Source organism: Neovison vison, chromosome 11 (assembly GCF_020171115.1).
Source record: "Neovison vison isolate M4711 chromosome 11, ASM_NN_V1, whole genome shotgun sequence".
Lineage (NCBI taxonomy): Eukaryota > Metazoa > Chordata > Mammalia > Carnivora > Mustelidae > Neogale > Neogale vison.
The window spans coordinates 11,291,405-11,308,911 of record NC_058101.1 but is presented as its reverse complement, the minus strand read 5'-3'; the positions used below and the strand labels follow the sequence as shown (position 1 = coordinate 11,308,911).

The following is a 17,507-nucleotide window of genomic DNA, read 5'->3' as shown; positions in this document are numbered from 1 at the left end:
ATGCAAAAACAAGGTAGAAGATCCAGTTAAGGATGGCCATTAAGACCATATAACACACCCGGAATCTTTTAAGTTTTTCTCTTCGAGGTATTTTACAGTTTGTAATTCCTAAAAGGCTTTTTTACCTTTTACCTTGTCTTTTACCAAGATTCTCACCCTCACCAAGACTGAAATAAAAAGGCCAAACAATCTCCCCAAATGCTAAAGAGACGATGTAAAAGGTTTTTTTCCCCCTCAGTTGAGTTTATTTCTGAAAGTTCTATGCTGTTTTGCCAGTAATAAAATATAGCTAATAACATTATAGCTAATAAGAAGATGACAGATCTGGTCTTAAAGGCTTTCCCCGAATTTCTTATTTAATCTTCACAACATGTCTGTGAGTAAGGAATATAATAATTTTTACAAAAGAGGAATCCTGGCTCAGAGCACAAGTAACTTAGTCAGGGAGGCTGCAGCGCTGGGATCAACAGGTCAGGGAAATGCCAGAAACAGAAAAAGCTCCAAGAAAACGGTCAGGCTCCTTGACGTTAGCTGCTCCTAAACGTCTTTTTTTTAAAGATTTTATTTATTTATTTATTTGACAGAGAGAGAGATCACAAGTAAGCAGAGAGGCAGGCAGAGAGAGAGAGAGGAGGAAGCAGGCTCCCTGCTGAGCAGAGAGCCCGATGCGGGACTCGATCCCAGGACCCTGAGATCATGACCTGAGCCGAAGGCAGCGGCTTAACCCACTGAGCCACCCAGGCGCCCTAAACGTCTTTTCAAATAGTTTTTGTTTCAAAGTTTTTTGGTGAAAGATAGTATTAGAAGGCTCACGTTAATTCCTTGTAACTTGGAGAGTGATTTTCAGAGAATAACGATAAAAAGGTGTATTTGCCCAGAGGACAGCTGCCTCTGCGGAGGGAAGGACAGAGCGAGAGAAGCGGGCGAACACGTGCCACAGCAGGGGTTGACGGAGAGTCCACAGGGCTCCCCCGCCAGCGCCCCGCAGCCCCAGCACAAAGCCAACCCGCTAGGAAGTCCGCGTGGACGCTCGCGGAATCCGGCGTCAGAGAGAGCGATAATGACCGGAAATCGTCTTTCTCGGAGAAAGAAGCGTTTACTGAGGGGAATGACTGGATCCGTCAGCATCGACTCCGACGCTGAAAACAGGGCAACGGCGGCCAGTGACCAGCGAGCCCCGGGCCCCACGGGAGGGAAAAGCGTCGACCTGCAGCAGACGCGGGTCGCGTCGACTCTCGTGTTTGGTTGAAAATGCGCTCGTGCGCACCCGGGACGCCCGAAAACCCGCGAGCTCGAGTCCCAGCGGAGACGAGGCGTCTACAGGGCGCGCATGACCGGGAACAAAAGAGGTGGCGGAACGCAGACGCCCCCCTCGAGTCCGCCCCAGGCGGCGCTCAGACATGAGAACCGTGAACCAACGGTTCGAGTCCGCGCGTCTGAAAGGCGAGTGGGGCCGCTGAGGACCCGCGGGCAGGGAGGCCCCTTTTAAAATGAGCCTCGCCCCTGCTCCCACCGCGATCGCGGCGCCTCCGCGCTCCGGCTGACGTGAGGCGGCAGCCCCGGGAAACGCCGCGGGCAGCTGCGCCCCGTCTCCCGCCCCTCAAGGCCCGGGGGGCGGGCACCCCTGACGGCCAAAGGGGGCCGGGCCCGGGGCGGGTGAGGTCGCGGCCCCGGGCGCCGTCTCCTCCCCTAGGGTCGGGAGGGAGGGCCCCGCCGGCGGAGGGAAGCGGGAGGTGCGACGTGGGGAGGGGAGGACGCCGCCCCCTAGGGGAGCCGCGCCGCTGGCTGCGGGCCGGGGCGGGGGGAGCCGCGCGAGGAGGCGGCGGTAGGGGGACCGCGCCGTCGGGCGGGGCCGCCGCTCCTGCTGGCTCCGACCCCGGCAGGGCGGCCTGTAGACGGCGCGGCGGAGCGCAGACGCCGGCCCGCGGCCGAGGAGAAAGGTGGCGGCGGCGCGGACGGGACGAGGCGGCGACTCGCCGCCGTGACCCTCCGCTCCCCTGCCCGCGCCCGGGAGCGAGTCGCCGGCGGCGGCGAAGGAAGGAGCGAGCATGGCTGAGACCCCGCCGCCGGCCGCCTCCGGCGCGGAAAGTTGCAGCGAGGAGCCGGCGAGGGGCGGGGAGCCGCTGCCGGAGGAGCCGCGCCGCGCTCCAGCCGGGGCGGCGGACCGAGAGGGCGAGGCGGGGCCGCCGCCGGCCTCCCCCGCGGGGCAGTCGGAGCCCGGCTCGCCGGTGGCCGCCCCCTTCTTCCTGCTCTACCCGGGCGATGGAGGCGCCGGCTTCGCAGCGCGCCCGCCGCCGCCGCAGCAGCAGCGCGCCTGGAGGACGCCGCCGTCGCCGGGCTCCCCGCTGCCCTTCCTGCTGCTGAGCTACCCGAGCGGCGGCGGCGGCGGCGGCGGCAAGCACCGTGAGTGGCGGCGGGAAGGGGGGGGGACTCGGCCGGGAGGCGGGCGGGGGGCGGGGAACTGCCGCGCTCCGGCCGCCGGACTGTTTACCTCCGCGTCTCCCCAGGCCGCGGGCTCCCGCCCGGCCTCCCCGCCCCTCCCGGGCCGGGCGCCGGTCCTCGCCGGCCTCCCACGTGCTCGCCGGATCCCGGCCCCGGGTCCCAGGCTGGGAGCCTTCCCCGGAGAAGCCGAGGAGGGGGCGGCGCCCGGAGACCCGGCGGCCGCGGCGGCCCGCCTAGGGAGGGCTCCCGGCGCCGCGGCCGCCGAGTAGGTGTGGCTGCTGCGCCGCCGCCGCCCGGGCGGCCTCAGCCGCACCAGTAAAATTTTTACGAGCGTCACGCCGCGGCCGTAGGTCGCACAGATTCGTCCCCCCGGATCGGGAAGAGAAATCGGGGCCAGTACCCGAGATGTCGAGAAGGGGGACGTGTGGCTTCGCGGGGGCCGCTCCCCAGGTTGGAGCGTTTGGCAGGAAGAGGCCTCCGCCTTTCGGCCGCCGGACGCGGGAGCCCTCTGGTCGCCGCGGACCCCACTTTGGGCTTTGTCGGCCAACAGATGTTCACTGCTGCTCGCCGTGAGCGGGACCCTAGGGCGGACAATGTGTATAAAAAGACTGGGAGGAATGTGAAATCCGGTTCGACAAGACACGGTCTTACAGTAGGAAAATGTGGCTGGAGATACCAGGCGTGCCATAAATGCAAAATACTTTGCTGTGTGAGTTCTGAAAAGGGGGAGAAACTGCCTGAAAGGGATGAGGGGATCTCTCTTTCCCAGAGATAGAGCGAAAGGTTTCTTTGATCGCCGCAGCAAACCTTTTAACTGCTCCCCACAACCAAGAAATCCCGACTTTGCCTTTTCTAACCCCTCATCCATCCCCTGTGAGAAGATTAACATTAGTCGAATATTTTCTGGGTGCATGTGCTGTGATTATCAGAGTTAATCCTCACATCTCTGTGAGATACGATGCCACGTTTTCAGATAAAGCTAAGGGTCAGTATTATTGAGTGACCTGTCCCATGTCACAGCCTTAGAGAAGGAATGAAGTTGACCCAGATTCCCTGCCTACCAAGCACGTGCTCTTTAAGCAGACCCCAGACTTGGGAAAGGGATGGCATGGTTCTCCTAGCTTAGGGGCCACTGGATTCAGCTGGAGGTAGTAGTCCTGTGTGACCTTTTCTGTATTACCTAGAAAGGGGACCAGCTCTGACCACTGACTAACAGTCTTAGTGAAGACCTAGTTTGTGTGTTGGACTGGTCTGTGCTAATCTCCAGATGGGAGTCTAATTAGGGTAGAAATTAGTCCTTTAATAAGCAGAGGAGATGGAGATAAGAATATTGACCACAGTACTTTCAGTTTTCTAAGGAATCTGCTTTCTAGTTTGTTTATTTAAGCACAGCCCCTTTTTTATCCTTAAAATTTTATTTCTATGTAATCTGCTTATTAACTATCACTATAGAGTGAAAACAATCCTATCAATTCTTTGTAACTCTCAACAGTTCTGGTACAAAGTTTGACAGAAGAAATTTTCAACTGTTGGCCATTGTCATTTGTGGGGATTATCTGAATTTAGGTTAATTTATTTGATTCTTCCCCTATTAAGGGTTGGCTTTATTTATTTACTTATTTTTTAATTGTTAGAAAATTAGGGCCTAAGGGGCACCTGGGTGGCTCAGTGGGTTAAAGCCTCTGCCTTTGGCTCAGGTCATGATCCCAGGGTCCTGCATCTGGGCTCTCTGCTCAGCAGGGAGCCTGCTTCCCCTTCTCTCTGCCTGCTTCTCTGCTTACTTGTGATCTCTGTCTGTCAAATAAGTCAAATAAGTAAATAAAATCTTAAAAAAAAAAGAAAAGAAAAGAAAACTAGGGCCTAAGCATGATCAAGATCAGGAATGGAAGACTTAAAACTGAAGTTTCATACCTATGATCTCTTAGTCTCTACCTTACAGTAGTAGTAGTGTATTAAAGTAGTTCTTGAGTTTTCATTTTTATCTTATTTTATATCTACTTCAGAACACAGTCATACTTGGAAAAAGGAGTACTCTATATATTAATTACAACATTTCTTGGTGCTCAGTGCAATATTACTTTCTATGATGTACTTGAGTATCAGAACTCTGGGTCTCCTGCCTATTGACTTGAGCAGCCTTAGAACAGTTTTGTTTTTTGTTTTTTAAGATTTTATTCATTCATTTGACAGACAGATCACAAGTAGACAGAAAGGCAGGCAGAGAGAGAGAGAGAGGAGGAAGGGGAGCAGAGAGCCTAACGCAGGGCTCCGATCCCAGGACCTTGGGATCATGACCTGAGACAAAGGCAGAGGCTTTAACCCACTGAGCCACCCAGGCACCTCCGACCTTAGAACAGTTTTAAGAAGATTTCTCATTTCAGTCGCCACGGCGGTACTTGGATTCAACATCAACACCCAGTGAATGTTTGCCTCCTCAACAACTAGTTTTTAACTCTGGCTAATCTATTTACCAAAAGTGCATAATATATAATAACTTTGAGGTATTGTATATTAAGTCAATGTCATCTTTTTATTTTAGAAATCTTACCTGTATTCAGAGATTTGAAAAATTAACCTTTATATTTGAGTTCAGAAGCTTTGTTTTGAATGACACTGATAAAGAAGAGCAAAAATGTGTGTGTGGGGGGAGAAGTAGCCTAAACTTTTCAGAGTTCATGATGTATAGTGTTTCAGTGTAAAACCCTGCTAGATATAATGTCCATAAAATATTCAGCATGCTCAAAGCAATAGGAAAGAAGGCTTCTGATGTGCCTTGTTGGATCATGTCCCTTTCTGAGTCTTGGAGTGCTAATCTGGTACATTTTGATGCTTCTAGCTTTGAAATCTCGATGCTTTAAAAAAAAAATACTTGATTTTTAAAAATTACAAGTCACACATAAATCTTTTCATTGTTTAAATGTTTACCCTGCAAGAGTACATTGAGTACAAAGTACAGTTTCCTCTGGGAGGGGGGCACCTCCGCCCCCATTTCTTTTCAGAGGCTATCACTTTTGAGTTTGGTGAGTTTTCTTCGAGAACTTTTGCATGCATTCATCGACGTGGATGTATTCATCTTGCATGAGGCCTTTTCAGCCTGTGTAGAACCTTCCATACCAGTTTCTCATAAACTGTATAGGAAGGAGCTACTTTTGTGCCTTGGTGCAGTACTTTTAATGCCATCCTTTTCCAACTTTTGAAGTCTTCTCATGGATGGCAGCATGGGTAAGAGAAGGCTTCTTGGTGTGGAGGAAGAGGCCCTCCTGCTGTGTACATCAGCTTCTGTTGACACATACTCGTTCCTTCTTTCAACTCCCAGAGCTGGAGCAAACATTGATGTTTATGACAGTGACATGCAAATGACCTGCATTTTGCCCTTGTCTTTTCTCATTACAGCAGTGTACCAAAAAAAAAAAAAAAAAAAAAGAAAAGAAAAAAGTCCAGCACAGCAAAGAAGCAGCTTTCTTTCTGTATTTGTATGTGCTGTTTTGAGATGTTGGAAGGGACTAGGAATAGAATAGAAAGAAGAAAAAAAAAGTGTGAAGGCCTGACAGCATTACTCTGATCACCCACTTGGAAGTTCAGTACACCTAACAGTGAATACCTTGGTTGGACCAGGAATGTTCAGAGAATGAGGCTTCTGGAAACATCCACAGATGCACTTTAAGAATCCATGGTTTGGGGGGGAACTTCTCATTTATGTATAAATGCAGGAATGAGTAAGGGAAGAAAAAAGTGTTATGTCTAGTTTATACACATACACGCAATATAAAAATAGATGTACATGTGCATGTACGCACGTTATTGTGTGTGTATATGTATATATTTATTCATTGATCTTAATTTATCCTCCGTGGACATTTCTGGTTTTTTGTCTCTCTTTCTTCTGTTTTCATCAATTAATAGTATTCCATAAAGCATTACACGCGGTCAGCAGTTGAATACACATTAATCAGTTCATCTGCTGCATGTTTTTTGTTTTCTTTTTTTAATTTTGAAAAGACAAAACTACTTTATCCTATTTCATAAGTATAGAAGTACCTGCTCAAACTCAGAAGTCCTGGGGATAGGACTGAACCATCAGAACCCTAGCACTTTGAGCACGCATCTTTATACTGGTAGATCTGAGAATGGCAGATTGAGTTGTGACTTTTTTAAAGACAGCTTTTTGGTATAATAAACGTAGAACAGAGCAGTGTCTCAGTTTACAGTGCTGTGATTCACAAGTCTTCAGCTCTTTTCCAACTATATTAAGAATGCTTTCCCTGAAAAAAAAAATGCTTACACCTGTGTTAAGGATCACTATCTATAGGCAGCTATAAACACCCATTTAAAAAAAAACAACCAACCCCATCCTTCAGAAATGTCGCATCTTCAGACAGTATTTAGTTGTAGGTTAGTGACTATCAGAACTGGAGTTTGGGACTCAGGAGTATTTATTTATTCACTTATTTTTTAAAGATTTTGTTTATTTGTTTGACAGAAATTACAAATAGGCAGAGAGGCAGGCAGAGAGAGAGGAGGAAACAGGCTCCCTGCTGGGCAGAGAGCCCAATGCAGGGTTCGATCCCAGGACCCTGGTATCATGACCTGAGCCGAAAGCTTAACCCACTGAGCCACCCAGGCGCCCCAGGATTCAGGAGTATTTAAATAGCTAAATGCAGGTAGGTCCCTCCCACCTATAGCTGCAGTGACCTGAGCTGAGGTAGGGGAGCTGGGTCGTGCCCCCGTTTCCTGTGTCCTGTGGCTGCGGTAACCTGTCTGCTGCTTCCCCTTCCCAAATTGGCTTTTACCACCACTGCTGCCTGAACTTTCACTTCTCCCCTTCCTCCTGCCTCCTTCCTTTTGTTTGCTCCTCTGGTCTGGCATTATCAAAAAGTCAGAGCACGCTCTGAAATTGACAAAGCAATGATTTCAGAATATTAGAGGTTATCTCTGAGACTTTGTTTTGACTGTTCCCCTCCTGTTCGTCATTGGTTGATTGTTTCAGAGTTTTCTTTTCTCTTATTTCTGATCTTAGCTTCATTCTAGATACTGAAGGATCCAAAAAGACTCCATTAGATGAAGTTTAACTATAGTTCTGTAACCCAAACAACTTGAGATAAAGAATGTGAGTAGTAAGATAATAGTAGTACTTAGCAGCGGCTGCCATTTATGGACTATTTCCGTGTGCCATGCAGAGAGCTAGAAAGTTCACATGTATCATCTTATTTATTTATTTAAATAAGATCTTAAGATCTTATTTATTTATTTATTTGACAGAGGGAGAGATCACATGTAGGCAGAGGCAGGCAGAGACGGGGGTGGAAGCAGGCTCCCCGCTGAGCAGAGAGCTCGATGCGGGGCTGGATCCCAGGACCCTGGGATCATGACCCGAGCCGAAGGTAGAAACTCACCCACTGGGCCACCCAGGTGCCCCAATACTTACTGATTTTTTTATTTCATAATATTTCCAATAGGTAGAAGTGCCAATACATAAAACTACTCTCTTAACAATGAAATTGAAAAGAAAAAAGTGGGAAGGAGTAGTTCATATAGAATTCATATACATAGATGGATACAACATGTTTTTTATCAGAATATTTGATTCAGTATCTCTAACTTTTCTAAATTATTATAAAATACAGAAATTCTAGTAGAGTTACCTTGGATTTAGAAGTTGACATTCCGGAGACACAGATCTTGTGGTTTTAGGATAGTTCTTACCTAATTTTAGCACTTATCAGAATTACCTGGATGTCTTACTAGCACAGATTATCTGGCCTTATCTCCAGAGGTGTTTTGTTTATTTTTTGTGAGGTATAGTTGACATATGACATTATATTCGTTTTGCATATACCACATAATGATTCAATATTTGTTTATAATGCAGTGTTTTAAGTGAGGCCCAGAGAATGAATTCATATTCCTGCATAGTATGATACTGTAGTTCATGTCCTTAATCATTGTATGCGCCCTCAAATCAGTTTAGGTAGAAGGCAGTAAAATTTGCTGAGAGAGAGCAGAGGAAGGGTGGCCAAGAAAGCAACTTTTAGGGCTAAACGACTAGTATTGTCCTCAAAACATATTCACCTGACTTATTCTGTCTTGTATCTTTTTCCTTTTTGTTTGGCTTTTAAAAGAAACCTATGTTAACGAGGTAGAATCTTACAAAGAAGCTAAGGGAACATATTTTTCTAGTGTAGGCTATAGATCGTAAAAGTCTGGGAGGGTGATGGGGAGAGTGTGGCCGAGTTAACTGGGTGCTGTTTCCTTGTTGTCTAATATTTTTGGAAAGTCCTAAAATAAGAGCATTGCCTAAGAGATACACTGCCTCTTTATCATTGTACAAAAGGTAGCCATCATAAATAAAGGAATCCCATTTTATTTATTTATTTATTTACTTACTTATTTATAAGTAAGCCCTACACCCAATTGGGGCTTGAACTCACAACCTCAAGATCAGAAATCACATGTTCTGAGCCAACCAGGTGCCCCAAGGAGTCCCATTATAATGAACTTTGCAGGATATTACACCTAAACCTTATAAACATGGAAACTTCTTCCTGTAGTGTGAAGTGGCTTAACTATTAGCTTTAACATTTATTTTGGGAAGTCAGTCGAGTATCATAAGCATGGCTTGAAATTAGGAGGAATGAAATGCTTTATTTTTTTTTAAAGGTTTTATTTATTTATTTGACAGACAGAGATCACAAGTAGGCAGAGAGGCAGGCAGAGAGAGAGAGAGGAGGAAGCAGGCTCTCCGCTGAGCAGAGAGCCCAATGTGGGGCTCGATCCCAGGACCCTGGGATCATGACCCCAGCCGAAGGCAGAGGCTTTAACCCACTGAGCCACCCAGGCACCCCTTTAAAACCCCTTTTAGAGTTTTAAAAGCAGTCATATTTGAGAGAGTACCAATATGGTCCCCTTCTCCACTATAGCTACATCTGAATAATTATGAAAGGTTCATGGTCTTTCTAAAACATCAGTCAGGGGCTTCGGGCCAAGCTGGGATCCCTGTTTGCAGGGCCCCTCTTCATGACTGACTGGTTCCACGGCTGCTCCATACCACATAGTCCTGACAGGCAACAGGTGTCAGAGGGAGAGGCATGGAGGTGGGGCAGAGGTGGGAAAGTCTGAAACTTGATAAAATAGAGGAGAAGAGAAACTGTCACACACTCAGCAAGAGGCATGTTGAAAGCAGAAGTTGTTTGAGCAAGCTGCCTTTTAGAATGTGGTTCCTCTAACTTTAAATCTGCTTAGGGACTCTCCGAAGACACACGCATCTGTTTCCCCTGCCTTTTTTATGAACTTAAGAAATCTGGTCATCTGATATGAATGGTAAAATTCTGACCCATCTCTTCTTCCTTCCTCAAGGCCCGAGAAATGCCCCAGCATAGCCTTTGCTCACATTTCCTTTTTGTTTTCCTCTACCTCAGTCCTGTGAGCATCTCACCCTCCTACCCCCGCCTCCCCACCCCCGAATTCTCAAGCACTTACAGTGAGGGTAATGGCTGGTATTTATTGACTGCTTACTTTGTACAAAGTGCCATGCTGAGCATTTCATTTACATTACTTCCTTTAACTCTGAAGTAGTTAATATTACGTCTGCATTTGCCATTGAAGAAGCAGAGACAAGTGGCGCCTGGGTGGCTCAGTGGGTTAAGCCTCTGCCTCTTTGGCTCAGGTCATGATCTCAGGGTCCTGGGATCGAGCCCCACAATGGGCTCTCTGCTCAGCAGGGAGCCTGCTTCCCTCTCTCTCTCTGACTTACCTCTCTGCCTACTTGTGATCTCCCTTTCTCTATCAAATAAATAAATAAAATATTTAAAAAAAAAAAAAAACCACAGGCACAGAAGTAAATAATTTGCCAAGATTACTCAGCTTCCAAGTGGTGAATCTAGAGTTTGCTGTGGGCCTTCTGGCCCTACAGTGCACATGCTCTCAGCTTCCTTCGTCAGCTCCACTACTGAAATCCCATCCTAAAATGAAGGCTCCTTTACAGACAGCAGCAACCCTCTAGTTTCTCATTCTACTCAGCAAAGCTCTGCTTGCTAAATGAATAAATGAATGTGAAATCCACAAGTCACCAGTTTGACAGAGAAAATAGTTATGCACGTAAACAAAACACTGATTAGTTGTCTGTGTGTCAAGGACTTAGGAATTTCTTAAAAACCTATAATTGCCTGTTTCTTGTCTATTACCTTGTTCTTCATGTTTATAGTGACTAACACATTGTAGGCGCCCTGTGCATATTAGATGAACGAATCTATTATGTACAAATGAATAAAGTCTGTGTTAGAATGACTTGTTTTTGGGGCATAAATACAGCTTGATTTTGCAGAAATTGGGGGTTTTCATGGTTAAGGTGAAATAGGAGGGTGAAAACATACCATTGTAAGAATACAGAGTACTTTGGAGTGTATTTATACCAAGTATCTATTGAGACTCTGATATTTGTAGGTACTACTTTTAAGCAGATGTGTAAAGAGGTATGCAAAGCAGGCAGGGTTCTCAAGGAGCCCATGATCTTTGTGAAGCTAGTTATTTAGTTTTATTTTATAGCTGAGCAAATTGGGACAAGAGCAGAATATATTTGCCAGGAATACCTACTAAGTTGCTGGCAGCCTTACATCTGTAGATCATTGCCTGTGGCACTTAGCCATGAAATTGGTTTTTGTTGGGGCACCTGGGTGGCTCAGTGGGTTAAGCCTCTGCCTTCGGCTCAGGTTATGATCTCAGGGTCCTGGGATCGAGCCCCGCATCGGGCTCTCAGTTCCGCAGGGAGCCTGCTTCCCCCCTCTCTCTCTCTGCCTGCCTCTCTGCCTATTTGTGATCTCTCTCTCTATGTGTCAAATAAATAAATAAAATCTTTAAAAAAAAAAAAAGAAATTGGTTTTTGTTATTAAGGTAGGAGTTAGTTGGTCTTATGCTGGTTAATTTTTTTTTTTTAAGATTTTATTTATTTATTTGACAGAGAGACATCACAAGTAGGCAGAGGGGCAGGCAGAGAGAAAGGAGGAAGCAGTCTCTCTACCGGGCAGAGAGCCCGATGTGGGGCTCGATCCCAGGACTCTGGGATCATGACCTGAGCCAAAGGCAGAGGCTTTAACTCACTGAGCCACCCAGGCGTCCCATGCTGGTTAATTTTAACAAGTGAAAAAATTATACGTTATAATACTCCTGGTAGTGTTTGTTTCTAACAAAATAATGATAACTCAACTTCTCCGTTATAATCATTTTATAGTACTTATTACCATTCTCGGTTAATACTTCAAAGTAGTACTGAGTCATTCAAATGTTATAAACCTAAAATTGTAGAAATCTCAGCATTAGAGGTGGACATAATAGATTTTTGTTTGAGAGAGGGAAGGAAGTGAAAGGGAGGGAAGTTGTAGGGAGGACTAGAGCATGTGAAAACATCATGATCATTCAACTGAATAATCTTATAATTTAGGGGCGTCTGTGTGGCTCAGTCACACAGATCAAGAGCCTCGGACTCTTGATCTCAGCTCAGGTCATGATCTCAGAGTCATGAGATGAAGCCCTGTGTCGTCAGGCTCACACTGGACATGGAGCCTGATTAAGACTCTTTTTCCCTCTGCCCGCTCCCCTTGTGCACTTTCTGTCTTTCAGGGAAAAAAAAAATCTTATAATTTAACAGAAACATCTGTACCTTCCACCAGTGTCATCATGATGGTAATTTATCAAAGAAACCCTTCTGTGCTAATAGCAACTAGTAAAATGTGGGGGTGTGGGGGTAAGATTTTTCTTCTTAAATTGTAAAATTGTGATCCAGGAATCCTGGGGAAGTAGAATTTGTGAACTTTACAGACGATTTAGTTGCACAAGTTGATACATTTTAAAAAACACCACTATGTGCAGTGTGGAAACCAAATAATAGGAGGAGACAACTACCTGTAAAAGAAGTAAGTAAAATGGTCTCTTACCTTCAAATCTTTTAAGAATTGACATACATGGGGCACCTGCATGACTCAGTTGGTTAAGCAGGGGCCTTCAGCTCAGGTCATTATCTCAAGGGTCCTAGGTTCAAGCCCTACCCCGCCCCCCAGTGGGGGAATCTGTCGGCTGTCCCCAATGGGGGACCTGTTTGTTCTTCTGCCTCTCCCCTCGCTTGTATTATGTCTGTCTCTCAAATAAATAAAATCTTAAAAAAAAAAAAAAAGAATTAGCATACCTACAAGGAATCTATTTCTGAAAAGTATCTAAATAACATCATTTGAGGGGCGCCTGGGTGGCTCAGTGGGTTAAAGCCTCTGCCTTCGGCTCAGGTCATGATCCCAGGGTCCTGGGATCGAGCCCCATATCGGGCTCTCTGCTCAGCAGGGAGCCTGCTTCCTCCTCTCTCTCTGCCTACCTCTCTGCCTACTTGTGATCTCTGTCTGTCGAATAAATAAATAAAATCTTTAAAAAAAAAATAACATCATTTGAAACAAAAAAGATTAGAAATAACCCATATATACTCATCAGCGTGAAAATGGATCAGAAAATTCTTTACACATATACAATGGAATATTACCTCATAATACAGCAGCCAAAAGGATAAAAGGATAGTGTGCACCGTAGCTGTGCACTACAGTGTGGATAAGTCTTTAAAAATGCAGTGTTGGGGCGCCTGGGTGGCTTAGTGGGCTAAAGCCTCTGCCTTCGGCTCAGGTCATGATCCCAGGGTCCTGGGATCAGGCCCCACATCGGGCTCTCTGCTTGGCAGGGAGCCTGCTTCCTCCTCTCTCTCTCTGCCTGCCTCTCTGCCTACTTGTGATCTCTGTCAAATAAATAAATAAAATCTTTAAACAAAAAATAAAATAAAAATGCAATGTTGACTGAAACCCTTTCTGTAAAGTTAAAAGAAGATGAAGCTAAATACATTGTTTAGGTATCCATATAGTCATAATAGCATTTTTTAATTTTTTTCATAATAGTGTTTTTAAAGTAAGGTAATGATTTACAGAAACTTCAGAAGTAATTGCCTCAAAAGTGGAGGCAGGAATTCAGAAGAGAGAAGGAGCACAAATTCAAGTTGTTGGTTCATTTGTTGGGCAATGGTTCTGTGGATATTTGTTAGGTTTTTTGTCTTTTGTTTTTTGTTTTGTTTTTCGTTTTTTTTTTTTTTATTTATTTGACAGAGAGAAATCACAAGTAGGCAGAGAGGCAGGCAGAGAGAGAGAGAGGGAAGCAGGCTCCCTGCTGAGCAGAGAGCCCGATGCGGGACTCGATCCCAGGACCCTGAGATCATGACCTGAGCCGAAGGCAGCGGCTGAACAATTAAAACCATACATTGAGGGCGCCTGGGTGGCTCAGTGGGTTAAGCCGCTGCCTTCGGCTCGGGTCATGATCTCAGGGTCCTGGGATCGAGTCCCGCATCGGGCTCTCTGCTCAGCAGGGAGTCTGCTTCCCTCTCTCTCTCTCTCTGCCTGCCTCTCCATCTACTTGTGATTTCTCTCTGTCAAATAAATAAATAAAATCTTAAAAAAAAAATAAAAAAAAAAACATACATTGAAGTTCACTATTTAAAGAAGTCCTGGAATAAGTCGTTTTAGAAAATAATTCCCTTCTTCATTTATCTTTTCACACTACTGATTTTATCAAGTGTTTTGAATAGGCCCTAAGTTAGCAGATGAGGAGGAACTCGGTTATTTTCAGCTCTTTTCCTCAGGTGGAGGTACGGTCAGTAGTATATCCTTCGTGGTGATCAGGAAGAATTTGGTTTCAGCACACAAAAGGGGACATCTGTGCTGGGTTCTCAGTGTCTCAGAAAATACTTACTATAAACCTGACCAGAATGTCAGTGGAGTATATGGTTTGTAAAGTGTGAAAGCTAATAAAAATTTCCTCTTCCTCTAATCTTAAATTTGTTGAAATTAATATTTGGGAAATTTTATGGGGATGGTGCCTCATATTAAATTGGTTTTGCTTTTTGTTTAGTTTTTATTTTCCCTAATTAAAATTTAATCCTTGGGTTGGAGTGCTGACATTTCAAGGTATGAAAGAAAACATGGACTTTGGTTTGGGGAGCGCCTGAGGGGCACAGTTGGGTAAGCATCCAACCCTTGATTTCGGTTCAGGTCACGATCTTAGGGTTGTGATTGAGCCCATCGTAACGGGCTCAGTCTGGAGCCTACAGCCTGCTTGGGATTCTCTCATTCCCCCCTCTCTCTGCCTCCTCCCCTTCAAAAGGCAGATCTTGATTTCAGATATGCTGCTTGCTATTGTGTGATCTTGGACCAGTGATTTGGCTCAGCTTTGGTTTTGTATGTAAAGAGGTGATACCAGTATCTGCTTTGCAGGGTTCTTGTGAGGCTCTGATACAGTACTTGTAAAGGACCTACAGGAAAATAGAGGTTCAGTACATGATAGCTACCTTAAATAATAATTTTTCCACATTGTATAACAGGGACATTGAGCATGACAAATCAGTCTTCCTCTTATAACAGTAGTGGAGTAAATATTCTTTAAAAGGAATGTGACTTCTGACTTTGACATGTGAATCTCATTTGCTTTGAATCAATTACAATGTGGAAAATTTGAGCTGTGTAAGCAGCTAGAACATAGTATTATTCAGATCATCACCTTGGATTTGAATTTCACTTAAGCCTGTTAGTTCCATTTTAGGGCCACGGGCTACACCTCAGTCCTCCTCACAACTACCTTACAAATATGTGCCTTTATTCACAGGTAAGAGCAAAAGAGGAAAAAGTTCCAAGGTTTGTCTCACTGATGACTTAATGGTATCTTTACATTCTAAGCTAGTACTAAACGAGATTCAGAATTATTTTTATTAGTTTAAAATAGTGCCTGTTTTCATAGTGAATTCTTGGCTTGTGAACAATGAGAAACTTTATGCTGAAGATTCCGGGGTGTTTACCTCTAAGCAGATACGCTTTAAAGAGTGGAAATACAGGATTTCCTTCTTACCCACGGTTCTTATTTCTGAAATGACTGCTAATACCTCCTCCAGGTGATCAATAGAGGCAACTAAAAGCTAGCTCACGCAGGAAGGCTTTTCTTTCCCTTCAGCTTCCCTCCTGGTGTCTTCTACCTGGAGAGAAGGACTTTTGGCAGGAATATTAACCAGGCTTCTCTGCCATTGACCGAGAAGTTCTTGTTATGCTGGTGTGTTGCAGTCAGTCCCTCTGTGTTCAGAGTGAGTAAATGCTTCCTGGTTGGTTGGTAAAAAGATTGTCATAGTTTGTGACAGGCTCAATTCAGGTATTGGTGGACCCAGGACATGTCCAAGTATTCAAATTTCTTTTTGTTTTCACTGTTCTGTATCTTAAGAATGTATCAGTGACCTACAGTCTTGATGTCATATGTACAGATAGGCCGGGCTGTTTGGCATTGCGATTCCCGCAACTATTCAGTGTAAGTTTAATTTAAAGATTTTAACGGTTGCTTACAAGATTTTGAAGAATTGCATAGCTTAAAGTGAAACTATAACCTATTGCCCTTAAAGTTTTAATGTGTAAGATGGAAATGTATATGGCTAGGAAGGAATCAACCCATAATTAAATGTGAATGTGTTAAATGAAGACATGTGTTCAGGATTTGGATACATAACTCTGCCTCCTTGGAGAGGTGACCTTGTCTTACTGCCGCACACCCAGTGCCTGGATTGCTGCCTGGCATGTGGAATACTCGTAGTGAGTATTTCCTGGAGGAATAAATGAATGACTGAATAGTTCTGGGTCCAGATGTAGGATAATGGTGGAAGAGATTTAAATAGAAATGAACAAACCTAGGATATTTCGTTTTCCTTACTTGCTCATTTTCTTCCTAATTGTAAATGATCATATACGAATATACATTTTGACATTTACCAGTTTGCTTTCCCTCTACCAGTATGAGAAATGCCTGTTTATCTACAGAGTCTTGTTTTTAGCATTATTTCTTTGATATCAACCTCAAATTAAGATGAATCATTCATGAAATTTTAATATATATGTAAATGTAATATATCATGCATATATATTGTATATAAAATACAATTATAATAATATTCAAGGAGAATTTTTTTTAGTTTTCAGAAATCAAGGTATCCTTCTGATGAGAAATCTCCAGTATGTAATAAATCTTAGGATATATTTCTTGAAGTAATAGGTTTCTCCTTAAAATCAGATCCTTAGGGGCGCCTGGGTGGCTCAGTGGGTTAAGCCTCTGCCTTCAGCTCAGGTCATGATCTCAGGGTCCTGGGATCGAGCCCCCCATCAGGTTCTCTGCTCAGCGGGGAGCCTGCTTCCCCTTCTCTCTCTGCCTGCCTCTCTGCCTACTTGTCATCTCTCTCGCTCTGTCAAATAAATAAATAAAATCTTTTTTTAAAAAATCAGATCCTTAAATAGAACAGACACTTGTTTTCAGTTGTCTAAAACATTTTCAGAGAAAATCTTTATCATGCCTTATCTCGCCGTTTATGTGGCTCAGAAAGCAAACACCTAACTTGGAGCTACCAAGGTATAAATGTCTCCTAGGATAATACAGTAAGTAGATAGGTGTGTGGCTGGGTGAGTTGGTGGGCTGGTTTAAGAGAATATGATAATATGCCCTTGGGATATTCCAGGATGAGCGGCTTTTAAAAATATAACATAGCTTTATCTTCTGACTAGAAACATAATACAGGGGCGCCCAGGTGGCTCAGTCATTAAGTGTCTGCCTTCCACTCAGTTTGAAATCCCAGGGTCCTGAGATCGGGCTCTGCATCAGACTCCCTGATCGGAGGGAAGCCTGCTTCTCCCTCTCCCACTCCCCCTGCTTGTGTTCCCTCTCTCGCTGCATCTCTCTCTGTCGAATAAATAAATAAAATCTTAAAAAAGAAACATAAGACATACTTTATGCAAACACTTGGTAAATACAGCAGCAGCAGAAGGGGGAGGGTGCCATTAATTGGAAGGGATTTGGCTTTTTTACACCATCAAGTTTTTTTCTTGCACTTCTGTCCAGTCTAGAAAAGTCAGGTTTTTGTACCTTGGGGAAAGAAATTATAAATGCCTTAGAGTATGATATTTAACTTGAAAATCCGCCTTAGCTTTTTCTTAAAACACCACCTTTGGCAGAGTAAAGAATTTTAATAGCTA

At 44.7% G+C, this 17,507-nt stretch overlaps 1 protein-coding gene across 2 annotated transcripts in view; it reads left to right on the top strand.

Annotated features, from left to right (window-relative positions):
• Positions 1 to 1,973: 1,973 nt before the first annotated feature.
• Positions 1,974 to 17,507, top strand: part of RUFY3 (RUN and FYVE domain containing 3) — an 84,677-nt gene continuing 69,143 nt past the window's right edge. Inside the window, exon 1 of one of the 2 annotated variants that reach the window (XM_044224770.1) lies at positions 1,974 to 2,403. In XM_044224770.1, the coding sequence (XP_044080705.1) occupies positions 2,049 to 2,403 (355 nt within the window). In that variant the 5' untranslated portion in view covers positions 1,974 to 2,048. The remainder of the gene's footprint in view (positions 2,404 to 17,507) is intronic. The other variant, XM_044224767.1, reaches the window with a different exon arrangement.